Here is an 18348-nt window from a genome sequence, read left to right on the forward strand (position 1 = left end):
TTTAAATCGGCTCGATGTCGGCTTTGGTTGCTAGAGAGTCCATTTTCTTCAGGATATCTTCTAAACTGCTTGTAGAGGTGGCGGGAGCTCTTCCCGCATTGCTACAGTCAACTCTGTTGCAATGCCATTTCAATTACGTATCATTAGAATAGCGCCTGTAGCCAGACGAACTCAATTTGACGCATTCAGAATGGAATCATCTGTCGCAATCATTACACTGTATGTCTTTATCACTTTCGGACACAACAATCATGCAGCGCGCACAGGTTAATAGGGAATTCATAGCTGATTGAAGGCCTCGAGAAAAAAGAAACAACTTTTTACAGGTTAGTTATAGTATGACATCTGTGTTGCTAAACGATATCTAAAAGGCAGTGGAAAGCATTTGATGCGAAGCTTCGTCTATGTATGATTATTTAACATCAATGTGGTTGGACACGGGGAACGGTGGAACATTAAAACAAGCTGAGAAGGACAGACTTTTTGGTGTTATTGACAACTATGGCACAACTGTTATTAGTTCGTGTACGTGTGTGAGGCGTTCTTTTATGAAATGTGTTGGGCTCTGCCCCCACTCTTTCTCTCCGCCGGTCTTCATCACCCCATTTTTCCACTGCATGAGATGTTCGTTTGTTCACATACAGCTTTGGGAAAGCCGTGGGTGATAGTAAAAAAGTCAAAAGCTTCGCAGAGGTTAGGCCAACGCACACACACTAACCGTCATGTTTTTTTCGAATTATGATAACTCTTAAATAGTACGCGTCACAAGTTAGCCAAACTGTCAGCAAAAGATAGACAATCCCCTTGTTTCAAGATTGTTTATAATGGAAGGATTCTGAAGGGGTTTACCGGACATTTGCCATAATTAAGTGATACAAAAAATTAGTAACTCTACGTTTTAAGATCTACAATCCAATCTCTTCCTCAGGCGTATAACACACCTAACGAATAACTACAATCAAATTGAATACAAACTAATCATACTTTTTAATATAATATAGTCAACGAATATATATATATATATATATATATATATATATATATATATATGTGTGTGTGTGTGTGTGTGTGTGTGTGTGTGTGTGTGTGTGTGTGTGTGTGTGTGTGTGTGTGTGTGTGTGTGTGTGTGTGTGTGTGTGTGTGTGTGTGTGTGTGTGTGTGTGTGTGTGTGTGTGTGTGTGTGTGTGTGTGTGTGTGTGTGTGTGTGTGTGTGTGTGTGTGTGTGTGTGTGTGTGTGTGTGTGTGTGAGATACAATATATAACATTTTTCATATTATAGGGGTTTTTTCGAGAAGCCAATCCTGAAGTTGACTGAAACTAACTTGCTACTACGTTTTGACGTTGGAAAACTATCTACAAATTTAACAGTTCCAGATACCCTCGAAATCTTTGAATCACATCTCAAATAATACTAAATATTAAATGAAAATACTAAACTGCCCATGCCAGCAATTATGAAATTGTTAAAACTATGCACTAAATGCAATTATTTTGAGTTAGAGGGTCGAATCTACCGTCAAAATAGGGGATTGGAAATAAGTTCTTCTCCATTGTCTCCTATTTTCGCTAATATTTTTACAGAGTAATTTAAGCAAAAAGCTTGGCTTTAGCTCCATTCAAACCTAAGATCTTATGAAGGTATGTGGGTAATACATTTGTTGCTTTCCTTGTGGGGACACAAAATGAACGAGTTGTTGGATTACATTAATAGTATTTGTCCATCCATCCGCTTCACAAGGGAAGTGGAAGTCCAAAAAAGCTTTCTTTGTGTGTGTATTAAGAGATAGGAAGGACTTTAAGTATTTAAAATATTAATCAGACCAGCAAAACTTGTCAATGAAGGAGCCGTATACTTATATAAAGGTGGATTTAAGAGGAATTTAAGAAAATGGAGTCGGATGCTAGACTCACTGGATACCGTCAATCAGTACAAAATCAATAATCAATAAAAGCAAATAAAACAGATACATCGTTCCTGTGTCATTAAATCAGAATAGAGATACATTTGAGTTGTTGTCAATCCCTTACGTGCCAGGATTATCGAAGAAAATTCAAAGAATCAGTAAAAACATTAGAACCGCGTTTAGAACTCTCGACACTCTTTATTTAGATAAAATCTCATAAATGGAAAACCAAAATATGGCACATAGGATTTCAAAAACAGTGTTCACAATGTAAAATGTAGTTTTAATATGGAATAAATATGTAAGACAAAATAACCATTAAATGTTAAGATAAAATAATAAAAGAAAACGCGAGAGAAGGGCTAACAGAACAGACGAAAATTGCTCATCATTGTTTTCCGAAGACTATCGTATGAATTGGAAAGAAGCTACGTCGGTAACCTTATCTATATATTAAAATAATGTATGAAAATCTAATGGCAGTTAGTACAGCATTTCTATCTGGCCTATTTCGTCTATTTTGTTTTAAATTAAACGTATTTTTTTACAGATCAGCCATTAAGTATTAAAAGTCACTTAGGTTTGGTATTTTTCACGTTTTACTCAAAAATATTTTCCTCATATACAATTTTATGTGCATCTGAAACATAGTTCCCATTTCTTTTTAAATTTTTCCACTGTTAGTGAACCTACATACTTTTTTTATTTAAAAACAATCAGTTAAATGTATGCCTTATTTTGAGGTCTTTCAGAATCAAGGATTCTATTGTCAGGCAACTTTATAAATGAGAAGTCTTCATCTTAAGAGATGTTTGTTTACATTCAGTGTCAGTTGTAGGTTTGTTTACGTTCTGATTGTTTAACCTGTTCGTGTTTAGTGTAGCTGCTAGTCTCGCTACTCCATACGTTTCTTTAGTTGCTTTATAAGTTTTGTAAGTATTTTGTACATTGAATTGTGGGTGTTGGAAGGAAAACAAGAGAGGCTCGCAGGAAAAGTGAAAAACAGAAATTGCAGAGTGGAGAAACTAATTTAATGACATGTGGTAATTAAAAACAAGAAGGAGACAAGTCCCTGATGATACTGATTTGGTGACGTCTGATTCTTCTTTCTCTAAATGAAGACGACTGGTACCTCCACCAGCAGAATCCTAGTTTATTGACGTGTGGTTCTTCAACCATCATCAATTTTGAAGTGATCTCCATTATAGGTGAAGGTAACTGTTTATTTCGGGCAATGTCTTATTGTTTATTTGGAACTGAAAATAGTCACTATGAGGTCCGTTTGACTGCAATTGATCATATTACTAAGAAGTGGCGTGCATTAAAAAATTTTTATTGTTGGGGATGAAACATATGGTCAAATGCTTCAGATTATAAACTTGTAATGAGCGCGAAAATGGTGACATAATTGCTAAAACCCGAGAAGAACACAGCTAGAAACTTCACTCTCTGTTGCTTTTATGGAAAAATAAAACTTCTGCCTTCTACTAAACTTAAGAAATGAAAGAGTTGTTCTCTGGTAATAATGAAAGATCTAAAATTTCAAAGACAATATTCACCAATATAATAATGCAATATCAGTTGTTGTATTTGGTGCAAAAGTTGATTTACCATCTAGCTATGGTAATAATAATAATAATAATAATAAATAATACAATCTTTATTGCATCACACAATATATCATTGTATCGCAATCGTCAAAATATGACCAACGTTAAAACCACAGTTAATCCAATACAACTATTTACACACAGTCAGACATACATTTTCTACATTTAAGCAAATACAGCCACACTGACTTCATATCCAACAATATTTCAGTCATATAATAGTTTTAGTTATCCCAGCGACTCATCATGAATTCCTCGACAGAGTAAAACGCCTTTGACACCAATAGGCGTTTACGACGAGCTTTGAATTGTTTTTGGTTGTTGAAATTTTTTATTCCGTCAGGAAGCTTATTGATTAATTTGACACCAACATGAATTGGGAGGTGTTGAGATTGCGTCAGCCTGTGTTGCTGAGTTCTTAAGTTGTCCCTGCCTCTAGTTTCGTATTGGTGAACGTTTCTACCACGAATCAATTGACATTTTGATACGCAGTACACGATCACCTCATAGATATAAAGGCAAGGCAAAGTCAATAATCCAAGCTCCCAAAAAGATATCCTACACGACTCTCTGAATTTCAGTTTTTGAATGATTCTGACTGCTCTCTTTTGCAGCCTGAAAACACGATCCATTTTGTTTTTGGCACATCCACCCCAAAGTCCCACTCCATACGCAAATTGTGGATGAATCAGGCCAGAGTAGGCCATTTTTAAAACTTCAGGAGGACAAAGCTTTGCTAGGTGCAGCAAGGCATAAATCCCTAAGGCAACTCTAGCACAGATGTGGTCGACATGATCATTCAATGTTAGACCACTATCAATGTACATTCCCAAGAAGTTTGTGGAATTCGTTTCCTCGAAAAGGACATCATCCACAAACACGGCTGGCATTTCTGAGTTGTCGTTTTGACGAAGGCAGAGATGTACGACATTTGATTAGGATTGATTGGTTTTCAAATTCATGTCAGTGAAATACTGAATTCATGAATGCAATTCCATGAATGATTTGATTTCAATATCTTTTTTTTATTTGCTTTAGAAACAGAGAGTCGTGGCGTCAGCATATTGAAGCAGTTTCCCTTACTGGATTAATAAATTCAGTCCGCCGACATAGACTAGGAATAAACGAGGCCCTAGGATAGATCCCTGAGGGACACCATGGATCACTTTAATTTTGTTCGATGTGACGTTCAAAATCTCCACGAACTGATCTCGGTCCTTCAGGTAGGAAGAGAGCCGTGAGTGGGAGAGACTCCGCAAGCCACACCTTTCTAACTGGCGCATCAGTGTTTCATGGTTTACACAGTCAAAAGCTTTTTAAAGGTCCAGAAATATGCTTATCACATGTTCTCGCCTTTCCAATCCATCGAAAATATCTTCCAAAAGGTTGTTCACTGCGTCAATTGTGGATCTGTTTCTTCTGAATCCAAATTGTTCCGGATTCAGGATCTCATTGTTTTCGAGAAAGCCTTCGAGTCTTTCATAGAAAACTTTTTTATAAATCTTGCTAAAAGTTGGAAGGATTGTAATCGGTCGATAGTTGCTTGTCAGGCATTTATCGTCCTTTATGAACACTGGGATGATTTTGGCTGTTTTCAAAAGAGACGGGAAGATTCCCGTTTCCAATGAGAAATTGATCAATTTTGTGAGTGGTCTCAAAATGTACTTGCAGCAGCGTTTGAGTAACCAAACGGAGAGTTCATTGCCATCACAAGTTTTTTTTTCGATTTCAGACTTTGAATGACACGCGCTACCTCAACCTCATACACAGGAGCCAAGGCCATGGATGCAACGGGGTTTCCAATTTCATGTAGTTGTGGTTCCTTAAACAAAGTTTAATGGTAAGACATTATAATGGTCCTTATTACTTTAGAATCCATATCTTGGCTTATCACTGAACTTATCCACAATATCCTGATGATTCCTAAAGGGCTTCATTTATTTGGCCACTTATATATTCTGGATTTCGCCAAAGCTAATAAGATGAGAATGTCACATGATGCTACCAAAGGTTTGGTCAAACAGACACTTACTCACTTGATTGATCTGCTTAGTAAATTCAATTCTTATGTCCGTTCATACAAACACCATGCACCAGAAACTTGAAAAGCTCTTGCACTTAAGGAAAATCGTTCACCAATAAATTCTGTTATGCGATTCTATGATGAACCATCTGCAGATCAGCGGCGTTATAATGATCCTACTTCTTCTGAATTTGCTGCAGTGTTTGAAACAGCTGATTAAGCACCTCCTTCGTATAGACATATGAAAGAGCAGGTACTTTACAAATGACAGATTATGATAGTATACATTTTGGGAGGATACGTTGGATATATAATTGTAATCCAAGAAATGGTCGTGCAGATGACTTCAATCCAATAATAAATGCTGCAAAACCTATTTAGTAACTTTTTGTTGACTATTAATGCCATACTGAAAGAGACAGACTGAAGTACATCCGACGGGAACATACTAAGTTGCGTGTAGAAACATATATAGGGATAACAGATGCTCTACGTGTGAGGGCTGAGCATGGAAAGTTAAGAGTAGGTCGGAGTGTACTTCTGCCTTCATTTTTTATTGGGAGTCCAAGAAATATGATGAACAATTACCAAGATGCTATGGCATTAATGTGAAAGTTTGGCAAGCCAGACATCTTCATAACATTTATTTGCAATCCTACATGGTTTGAAAAAACTGATAGTATTCATTCTTGGAAGACACCAAATAATAGGCCAGACATTGTGGTACGAGTTGTTCATGCTAAAGTGGAAGAATTGATACGACTAATTTGTAAAGTAGAAATTAAAAGCGTTTTTATACACCGTGAAAATCTATAAACGTGGACTGTCCCACATTCACCTGCTTTTAACAGTGGAAGATAATTTTAAGTTTAGGAACCCAGAGGACATTGGCAAAGTTGTATATACTGAAATTCCCAACCCCAACCCTTTAAATAAAAAAACTCCATGAATTAGTGCAAACTCATAAGTACATAGACCCTGTGGTAATCTCAATCCTTCCTGCGTTTGCATTCAAGAAGGAAAATGTAAGAAACATTTTCAAAGATTTGTCATTGAGGAAACGAAACAAAATGTAAATGGCTATCCACTTTATAGTCGAAGAGGTAATGGCACGACCATAACTAAACGTATTAATGGATAGTTTGCTGATGTTACTAATCTATTCAATATACTATATAATATATTACTCTTGCTATATTTCCACGCTCATATCAATGTGGAGGTCTGTTCAAGTGTTCGCTCTATCAAGTATATCCACCAGTATTCCTATAAAGGTTACGATTGCTGTAATTTACAAGTAGTGGCTGAAAATTATATGCTCAATCATGATGAAATTAATTTATTCTTAAACGGTCGATATGTTGAACCAAGTGAAGCTGCTTAGAGAATGTTTGCATATGGCATGCATGATCAATCGCATACTGTAGTTAGGTTACCAGTTTATTTGCCTAATTCTCAAAATGCTTATTTAAAAACTGATGCTCCTGAGGAAGCATTAATCTAAGCAGAGTTACGTAATACGTAGTAAATGGCATGGTTCAAGCTAAACAGCAATTTTACCACAATAAGTCCTTACATTTATCCTGAAACGCCAGTCCACTAAACGTAGAGTAAAAATTAATGGCATGAACGTAAACCATATACAAATACAATACGCTGAATGTACATTGTCTCACCTTCTGATTCAGAGCGGTACCATCTACGTATATTATTGCTTCATTTATAGGGGCTAAAAGATTTGAAGATATGAGGACCTTTAAAAATGTGACACCCTACTTTAAAAGCAGCTGTCACTCTCCGAGGATTGATGTTGGATGATGGAGAATGGCAGCGTGTTTTGGAAGAGGCTTCTTCCTTTCAGATGCCATGTCACCTTTGACAGTTAATTGCCTATATATGTATATTTCAGAGTACATAAATTGCCTTTTATTTATGGAATCTCTTCAGAGAGACAATGTCTCAGGATTTCCATCTCTTATACGACTGAGGTAGCAATTCAGTTACCTTTGCAAAACATTTCAGAAACGCTAAAATTACATGGTTGATCTCTATCATCCCTTGTTTACCTACTATTGCCAACTAACCTCAAACTATGGAGGAAATCACAGAATAGATTCGAGTTGAACTAATGAAAATGATGGCTTCAGCAAATGAAGAACAACGAGTTTTTTTATCGACGAAGTCTTAACTTAATCCGCAACATAGACAGTTCTACAAGTGTTTGCAGGGCATATTTTTTAGATGGGCGAGGTAGTAATGGAAAAATATTTGTGTATAGATGTTTAATCCAGAATTGTATCAATTTTGACATGTAAGATTTATCTGTAGTACGGACTAGATTTGCCGCTATGTTACTTCCACATGACCGTATAGTTCACATCCGATTTAAATTACCAATAAATTTACATGAACATTCTGCATTCACTTCAAAAGTTAATAGTAAGAAACCGCCATGATTCGTGCTGTAAAGGTAAACAGTTGTTATAATTTTTCTCGCTGACAGAGTTTTGAGACTTTATCTTGATTTTTTTGGAGAACGTAAGTGTCCCCATGCCATAAACTGTATTTTTGTTTCACAGTTGACATGCTTCACCCATGTTTCATCACCAGTAACTATACAGTACAATCGAGAAGTTCGTTACCATGTTTGTTGTATTCATATAGGAAAGTTAACAATGCAGCAAGTCTTTGTTCTTAGTGATATTCCATAAGGATTTTTGGAACCCACCTGGCACAAAATTTGTGGTATCCAAGCTTTCCTACAACAATTTTATGAAGTAAACTTCGTGAAATTTTTGGGTAATGTTTCGAGAGTTCAGTTATTATGAAACGGCGAATTTCACGAACTTTGTCATTACTTTTCAACATCAAATCTTCAGTCACTAGGATAGGCCGACCGCTACGATTATAGTCATAAACATCGGTGCGGCCATTTTTAAGGTCAATACCACACTACCTTTCTTAGCTTTCACTCATTATTACATTTCCATAAACCTCGGCGATAGTTTTAAATTGGTTTATGGCGTTTTGTCAACAAAATCCTTATCACTGAGCGCACTTCACAGGTGGCGAGATTTTCAATTGCAGTATACATTTAAATTAATCACAGTGAGGAAAGGAAAAGATTCTCAGACCGCGCGTTAATACAGCTCGATGCGTACTGAACGCCAGAGTGTTTTAACACCAAGATGGTGGCTGTAGGCCTCCAATGCCGCACCATTCAAAACTCGTATGTGAACCGTCCAAAAAGAAAGTTAAAACACTTTTTAGTGCTTGACTGAAATTCATATGCTCTTGTTATATCTTATCTTTATAGCTTTTAACCGCTCTTTTTTCCATTATATTATCTCGTTTTGACATAAGTGAATTTGTAAAACAAACGATGTTAAGGTCGAAATTAGCTGGTAAATAAAAACGCCTTATTACTTGAATACTCTATAGTCGATACATTTCAAATAAGGCTTCTTTGCTAGTGATAAGATATATCTAAATCGAATCTTTACATTAATTATCACACCCGACCATCAAAAGTTGCGTACGTATACGTGTGTAAATTTAATTGTTACCTCATAACATTTTAGAGCACGATAAGTTTGATTCTAGGCTTCCTTTGTTGGCTGTTGTTTTTACGAGCTCCTCATTGTGTTATTCTACGTGTGTAGTGTGTTGGATGCACTGTGCTGATGTAAGGAGACTGGGGAAGGAGGCTAGGTTATTATACAGTATTTGAATTTGAACTCCAAAACTAACGAACAGCATACTTAAGGCCTGGTTTATTACACAACTGAATAAAAATATTTTGTTTAATTTTCTTTTAAAGAGAATAAATTTTCGTGTAGTCTATTGGAACATTAGCTGCTGGAACCAAGTCGCAATGAAAAACATATTTTGTGAAAAACGAGCCATTAACAACTTATTCAACTCAGGCTTATTCAGGTGAAGCCCTGCAGTTTGTCAGATTGTGTTAATATACGTATATTTGAAAGAAAAGTAGCTAAACTTGTATGTTTTAGGTTTTGATGTGATAATTTAGTGGTACACTCAGGAAAAACTGTGAAACAATTTGGTTTGAATTTAAAATGGGTGTTAAGGATTTATGGAACATTTTGAGCCCTTCTTGTGAGAAAAAGTCACTTTGGGAATTGCAAGGATTAACCATAGCAATTGATCTAAGTTCTTGGATTGTAGACAGCCAAAGCATAGGAGACAATACGCAAATGAACATGTATCTCAGGTAAATAATTTTAATATAGGCTAGGCCTAATAAGTAAATTAGTAGTTTTAACAAGTAAAGGAATCTATACTAGAATTTGGAAGTAATGCAAAACAACTTTTCAGGAAATACCGTTTATCAATCTATTAAATTAAAATGTTGTGAACAAAGTAGACCCTATCTTATTTTTGGATCAAGTGTGAGGTCTATAGAAACCAACTATTTCCACTGCTTCCCTTCATTTCAATTCATGATGAGTTCAGTATAGACTAGGGTAGATGTCTTTAGAGAAATGGTCTTGACCATTAATAAACATAAATATTGTTCTTATTGTGGCTACAGTACAATAAGTGGCCACCAACACAATTTCATGATTATCGATTTTAAATATCAATACTACTGAATACGACATTTGACCAACAGATAGTGATAGATATTACTCATTGCCAGCTTTCTTTATTTGGGTAGGGTCCAATAAGCGGACCCGGTTTTTTTATATCGAAGAATATAATCATCGATAACTAATATTCGCATATCGAATCATAGACTATCAATCGATATAAAAGTAATAACAATCATATGTTTTAAATTAAAATGTGAATTTAATGATGTAACAAATAGCCTTTACCATTACCTTCTTTTTTGCATCTGAAGACGACCATGTTAGCTCCTCTGACAGTTACATTTGTTACCTTTCCACAAATATCACATAATGGATTCTTAGGTACTAACTCAACATTCTGAAGCCATAAAAAACATGTTTTATCGTCTTTTAAAGCAATTTCGTGAAGCTTCCTAAGATTGACAGCCATTTTTAATACACAATGTTACTTATGTGAAATTTAAAATATTACCTTAATTGTATTATTTAAAAGTGTTTACAGCTGTTCATATAGATTATTTAAGTTAATTGTTCAAAATAATTAATCAGTATCGATTGATTATATGGATGGTTATGATTAAGTAATATCGTTTGCCAATTTCGATATAAAACACTGGGCCGCTTATCGTACCCTACCCACAACAAGAACAATGGCGATGAATATGCAGATATTGGCTCAAAATGCTTGTATAAACAATGAGCAATGTTTTAAATGGCTGCAAGACAAAGAGCCTGCTACATTAGAAGTAAATGCTAACAGCTGGTGGTGATCAATTCGAGCATTTTTTAAATGCTATCAGACATGACTACCCTATGAAGTAATAGTTAATACTACGCGGCTCAAGAGTACTTTTAATACAGTTTAGTTATTTTATACAATTTAAAAAGCAAATTCATTTCTTTTACATATAAAAATAAAGCTTCCCTATATTCACATTTTTGAAGCCTAAAACGTAATTCAAATCAACATCATCGTTACAATTTATTCAAGGTAAAAACATGTTTGGGAAACAAATTCAAAATTAGTTGTGTGTTTCGTTATTATTGACTAAATGGCGGCAAGACCAGTGGCATACATATCTTCCTTGTTTCACAAGCAGTCATGTTTATCCTTGAAAATACATAAGGTAAGTAAATGTTATTGCTCTGTTCTAATTATATGTCATATTTTAATTTTAAGTTATATTAATATTTATACATTACTTTCTAAGATTGAAAACTAGCAAAACCATATTGATTTGTTCTTTGAAATATCTAGTACGTTATTTGGTCCAACATTTCGCTTTCAGTTCTTTGGATGGCCACGAATGTTATTATCAGATTGAAAATACTATATTTAGAATGTTTTTATATTCAGAAACTGAGGAATTTTTCTAACTGATAGATTGGTTCACTGATTAGATTGTTCTGGTAGCCACTTATTATACTGCAGCATACAACAAGATCACTCCAATAGTCTACCTACTGAATATAGAAAGCCAGGTCTGTGGTTTGATTATGCCCTAGTTCTCCTAAAAAAATGAACATAATTCATTCATGTCTCCTAGGACATAGTAAATGTACTAGGCCTACCTCTATCTATGGACCTTACCTGTTAATGACTGCATTTTCTAAATGGTTTTATAATTAGCAAAAAAAAAAAAAAAAAAAAAAAAAAAAAAAAAAAAAAAAAAAAAAAAAAAAAAAAAAAAAGCAGTTACAGTAAGAGCCGCAGTATATTAAGCGGCCACCACTACAATAGAATCAACTATCAATCTAGATGAAGTATCAAGTATCTAGATAAGATCTAAATTATCGAATATAATATCATTTGTCATATAGATAGGCATAAATTATAATTGCCAATTGATTTTATTTTATGAAATAAAATTATTGTTTACAATCTTAAGAGCCTATAACTTAATTTGGTTCGATATTATTGTTCTGAATTATTAATAAAGTAAAATCATGTGCATGGTATTGAGTAATGGTCGGCCACTAATACAATGGTGATTGACATACATGTGTCATTTGTGTCAAAATGTGTGAGACATGTTTATCTTTAAAAGTAGTAACAAGCATTTAAATGTTACACTGTTTTGATAGTTACATTTTAGTAGTAGTTATCTCATGGACTTGTTACTCATAAATATCGATGATTCGATTATGGTGGTCGCTTATTATATTGCAGCCTTAAAGACTGTTACGGCAAACAACTGGTTTCGTATGCAACCTATACTGGTTCAGTATGGGACATGTGTAAGATTTGTACTATATTCACTTTTTAACTATTTGGTTGTTTTACAGCTGAAAACTGTTTTACAATGATAAACTATATCATAATTTGGGCTTTTGCTGAAAACTGTTTCACAACAATATTTTGTTGTTGTGCAATAAATTTCAGGTAGCATAATTTTTTTTAATGAATTAGTGTATCTATATTCAGATTTGTGCAGAATTAAGTTCTCCACACCAACCATTCCATTGTTACGGACAGGATATTCCTAGAAAAAAATGTATTTAAAACATCTTTATGTTATTATTTTGATAGATTTGAAATGTAGATGTCTAAAACCAATGTTTTATATTTGTATATTATCATAGTCTAAAACATATTTATGGAATAGGAATATTTTAATATATTTCTAGGATTTAATTTTTGTTATAGATGGGACAATATTGGGCCCTGCACATTAAATTGTTAAAAATAATCCAATATTTCAGTGAGTTACAAAATGTAAATATATTTTTTATAAAATTATTATATTATAAAAAACTATTATTAAAAGAGACACATTATCGAGAATTCTTGATAACCACTATGGACCTTAGAGGCCAGTAGGATGGAGCCCTCTCGTTGGAGAGAAAAAAAATCCTTTCTTAATGCGTCTCTAGAGTAAAAGATAAACCTATGTACCAAATTTCATGTCTCATCTTTCATAATTTTTACTGAATATTGATGAATCATTGAGTCAGTCAGCACATCATATATCACTGTTCCACATGCAATTCTCAAATAATCAGAAATTATCACAATGAAAATTCTAGTTTTCAACCAATAGTAAAACTTGGTATGCTGTCCCAGGTTATTGGAAAAAAATTATCCTGCCACAGCAAATTGTTTAAATGAACTTGTTGCTGGGTTATTATCAATATGTTTTAAATAATTTTTTATTTTAATAAACCTTTTATTTATTTTTTTATAGAAACCTTTTCTTCAGAACTTCATATTTACTATTACTTGGAGTGAAACCAGTTTTTATTTTGGAAGGAAAAGCACCATCTCTGAAACATGATACCATTGCACGACGTCAGCAGACTTTGAAAGAAAGCCAAACTCAATCAAAAAATAGGAATGGTAATAGAGGAAGACTGAACTGCCTGCAAAAAAGGGTAAGATTCTAAAATCAGTTTAAACCTAGATAAATGTTTAACTCACATGGGTAGAAAATGAAAAATAATAATTTACAGGGGGTAGATACTGCTTCTCACTTTTTAAGTAGTAGGCCTGCTGCCCATACTGAATGACAGCTTTTTATCAAGAGCATACAACTCATTGTGTTATTCTTCTTTGAAATAATCTAGATTTTAAAGTGCAACTTTGCATACGAAACTGGAAAAAAAAACATTGGTACTTTGGGATTATACCGACCACACCAGTATGAAGAACACAAAAATAGAAATTTATAGAAACAAACATGATAGAACGAAAAAACAACTCTTCAATTACAAAATTACAAACTTACAAGCATTTCCAGGTATTGTGATCGGTATTGTTGTCGCTGTTATCTTATCTTTCTCGAGAATCCTGATTACGGCAGGCCGCGCGGCATCACGTGATTTGCACGGTACATCATTGCCTTTCCATTACAATTCAATTTATATTTCTGATTAGCCCCTCTAGAATTTGATATTTTACTGATAGGTACTATCTCGAGGGATGTTTTTCTTTCGTCGACATCAGCGCGGGGCAGCACCTTCGGTGCTGCCCCGCGCTGATGGCCGGAGGCACTCGCATTTTGGGTGGCGGAATGTGATCAAGAATAAAAACAAGTTTTGAGTGTTTTTTTAATAAAAAGTTTAGTTTGGTAAATGTTTGTTTTTGTTGAATTTTTGTGTTTGGAGAAATGTAGAGGTAAAACACGGAAGTACAACAAAGCGATGCACCAGCTGAACGGGCGGCGAGACTCTGCAATCACGTTATCTACTAGACGCTCGACTTTGACCTCTGTCTGAGGATGGGGAGGTGTTTGCGATAAGACAATTCCTGTTTTATATTGACGAAATATTGTTCTACGCTAATCTAGTAATCAGTAGAAACGAAATGTGAAATAACGATTCATGTCTGGGTGTGGTCGGTATAATCCCAAAGTACCAAAACATTTGTTGGTACCTACCATTTAAGTGTTTTTTAATATAATAAATTAGCAGCATATGCCTGTTTTATGTGTTTTCAATAAAAAAATATATATGTAAAGAAAACTAAAAAAAAATTAAGAGCCTATCTAAAACAGTTTTAGTTTTATGGATGTTTTAGTAAAATGTTACAAAATCGCTGAAATAGTTAAACATTAAAACTGTCAAGAACACAATGTTAAATTGATTTCTTTACAATTAATTAGCTTCGATTTTGAAGCACAAGTGTATTGATTGTGTCAAAGTTTGTTAATTTTTTAATAGCTCTGAGTATTTCTGTAAGTTTTGAATGTACGTGGAAACGTTAGGTACTATATTATGTTATTTGTATTGTAATATGCATTATGTTACATTCAGATCTATAATAATGGTGATTCATAGTGTTCTATCTATCAAAGTTTAGTAGGTATTTACTTCCGTTTAGGTCCAAACCAAAACTCTTAAAAAGTTGTAATTGTTTGTGACCTTTTGTTATAGAGGAAGTGCTGTAGAATAACTTAGTTCAGTATGTATTCAAAAGTGACAACACTCCTAGAACTAGAAAAAAATCAACATCGCATTGTATTTGATCCAACTAGATTTTCACCTTAATATGTATAACATTACTTTCTACTCTTTGTTCATTTATATAATGTTACCAATACTCTTATTAATACTTCATGTGCCTTTTAATAAATAAACTTACACCTTCAGTTTCAACAGCGGATAAACAGATAACAGGATAAATACATTGTTCTGACTGCTTTAATAATTTCAATGAAGCCAATAATAATCAAATCATACATAAAAACCATATAATATTATCTGGCATAACACAAATTCTTTGGTCGCTGCCATAATTTATTGGCTGATACATCCTTTGAGACGAACCCACTTGTTGGAGCTGAATAAGTGAGCCACATTCCATCTTATAGCAGTCTTGTCTATGTTGTTTTTTATAATCTTTATGGTAAAATCCTGTTGTCAGTAAATTGGTTTCTATTTCACCCCTGTTTCTTGCCACTGAAACACTGCACATGTATGACTTCTTAGGTAGATCTTGTACTTGATTTTGAGTTTTGTTTTAATTTTCATAATTCATAATTTTTTCAGTGTGAGGAGCTTCTTATGAGTCTTGGAGTGCGATGCTATAAAAGTGAAGGAGAAGCTGAAGCTCTTTGCTCCAGACTTAATGAATTAGATGTAAGTAATGTGTCGGAAGACTTCAATGTACCAAATTGAATCATTTTAACCAATAAAGGATTTAAGATGTGCTTTATAAAATTAGATTAGGTTTTTGGAAGTATTTTCACTTTGTAAGAGCTCCCAGTCCATAAAAAACTGTGAATTTATCTGAAAGTTTGAACAAATATATTGGCAAAAGGAAGATACTGGTTTTTATTTATATTTATCTTGTATAGTTGTTAAGCCTCTTTATATAGATTTTGACCTCTTTTATTTATTTGTTGTCCTATGTAACATTTTAGTAAGCTTCTGATTTTCTTCCCTTTTAAGTGTGTAAATAATAATCAGTGATATTTACTCACATTTTAAAACAGTGTACATTTTGCACCAAAGCTCCTCTCCTTCCCAAAAGTTGTCGATTAACCTTATTAGGCTTGAATCTTTTCTCTTATTGTTCAGGATTCCAGAAAGGTTGATATCCTTGTTCATGAACATGACAACAGCACAAATTGTTTCTCTTGTGTAGTCTTGTCTTTCAGTTGATGGATATCCAAAAGCAACACATCTATATCTGCTGTAACTTGGCACCACTGGTGCACTGGCTAGTTGGTTTCTAGTTTAGCTCTGTTTAAAATATAATACTTTCCATAGACAAATTGTCTTAAAACGCTTAAATCTGTTGCATTATTTTTGTAAAAAGTGTAGGAAGATGTTTTAATAAGCAAACACAAGTAACTGAGTGCTATTAAGACATTAACCAAACAAGAGGGTTTGTCACTACCATTGTGTCGATGGGCATTGTGTGACCTTGTGTGGAAGGATACTAAGGTTAATTTGGCAATCTTGTTAAGTACACGTGATTTCGCTTTAATTTTCGTTTTGTGCTTTGAGGAATAGTGGTTGTTAAAATGCTTGAGAACAAGATTAATACTTTTTCACCCCAGTGAGAAAGCAGTTGAAACTTTACTGATTGAATTTGTCACCAAATAGGTTTTTTTCCATATTGAGCAATTTGATACTTACTCATGTGATGGTAGTATCAAATAACAGTGCGCGTATGTTTTGATAATTAGTTAGTTAACAGTAAAGATTAATACGTAAATGTATAACTAAATACAGTTAAAACTAATTATCAATGAATATTGGGAGGATCTGTAAAGGGGCCCAACCTATTAAACAAAACAACTAATTAACCCAAATCAGTTACTAATTAAGAATAACTAGATTTTTGAAATCAAAGAGGTAACCTCTAGATATCTAAATAGTTTAGCTATATTAATCTCTTTGTCTCCCTGGAGTTTTGCCGGTAAGCGAAAAAAGTCTTTTTCTGTTAAAGGCTGGACAATCAAGGTGGATGTGCTGTACACTTAGGTTTACCTCACACACAGTACAAACTGGAGGTTCTCCACAGTTCATGAGAAAACTGTGAGATAAATACGTATGGTCGATATGCAATCTACACATTCTACTTCCTCTTTTCGTGTGGAACAACATGTAGTCACCCACTATTTGTCTTGAATGGCTCTAAGTTTGTTATTGAGTTCCGTTGTCTAGTGACTCTCTCATTTTTATTGATTGCTTGTTTGATGACTGGTTTTATGTCGGAGGTTGGAACCATTTCTGTGTGGAGAGGTAGGCTTAGAGATTCTTTAGCTGCTTTGTTGACTATCTCATTACTGGTTATGCCTGTATGATTGGGGATGCACAGAAAGCTAATTGGGATTCCTCGTGACTCCAAATCATAAAGTGCACTGTGAATGTCGCAAACCAGTTGGACATGTTTTGAGAACATATCCTGTACCGTGAACAAACAACTAAGCAAGTCAGTACAGATCACCGTCCTTGGAGTTCTGGGACAGACGATGTTAAGTGCTTTCGGTATTACATGTATTTCGGCTGAATACATCGAGGTTGTAAGAGGAAGACCAAACCTGTCTTTGCTTGCCGTTACAAACGTGCAGCCAGTGACAGCTGCTGACTTTGGGCTGTCGTTATATATGACATCACAAGGAGCTATTGCCCCTGATCTCTCCCTGAGAGCCGTAATTATCACAGCTGTATTGGTGTTGTTCTTTGACTATTCAAGCAAAGATGTAATAAGCTTTGTATGGAATACGGTCCAAGGAGGGACATCACATTCATGATTCTGGATTACTTTATTGTTTAATACTCCTAGCTCGGATAGCAAAGCTGTGGCACAGACACCAAATGGAGGTGGTGCCATAGGTTTCTGCCAGTAATTGTCCTCTAATTGGTTAGTGAAAACACACATATGAGCCGGGTTGTCTGGTTTGGCTTTAAGGCTATGGAAGTAATTGCCCATGAGTGGCAAGCGTCTATCATATAGGGCTCGCCACTATCCACCAACAAACTGACTACAGGACTTGAACAGAAAGTATCAATAGCCAACCTAAGTGCAGAATGGTGAATAGAGTCCAACATCCTTAGAGCACTTGGTCTGGCTGAGGAATATACTTCGAACCATAGTCGAGACACAGACAAATGTATTTTGTAGGAACAAAGCAGGCAAGTCCTATCTATACTCCAACTTGTCCCACCCAACATCTCAACATGTTCACACGTTTCAGACATTTTGCTTTTATCTCTTTTAGATGGGTTATTCATGTCAATCTGTTGTCAAAGTGGAGTCCCAAGAA

General features: G+C 34.6%; 1 protein-coding gene across 3 annotated transcripts in view; it reads left to right on the forward strand.

Annotated features, from left to right (window-relative positions):
* The first annotated feature begins 9202 nt into the window (after positions 1–9202).
* Positions 9203–18348, forward strand: part of LOC124365223 (flap endonuclease GEN) — a 57260-nt gene continuing 48114 nt past the window's right edge. Inside the window, exons 1-3 of one of the 3 annotated variants that reach the window (XM_046821189.1) lie at positions 9203–9771; positions 13318–13504; positions 15620–15709. In XM_046821189.1, coding sequence (XP_046677145.1) covers positions 9617–9771; positions 13318–13504; positions 15620–15709 — 432 coding nt within the window. In that variant the 5' untranslated portion in view covers positions 9203–9616. Of the gene's footprint in view, positions 9772–11242; positions 11260–13317; positions 13505–15619; positions 15710–18348 lie in introns of those variants that run through there. The other 2 variants (XM_046821192.1, XM_046821196.1) reach the window with 2 other exon arrangements.

Source organism: Homalodisca vitripennis, chromosome 1, assembly GCF_021130785.1.
Source record: "Homalodisca vitripennis isolate AUS2020 chromosome 1, UT_GWSS_2.1, whole genome shotgun sequence".
Classification (NCBI taxonomy): Eukaryota; Metazoa; Arthropoda; class Insecta; order Hemiptera; family Cicadellidae; genus Homalodisca; species Homalodisca vitripennis.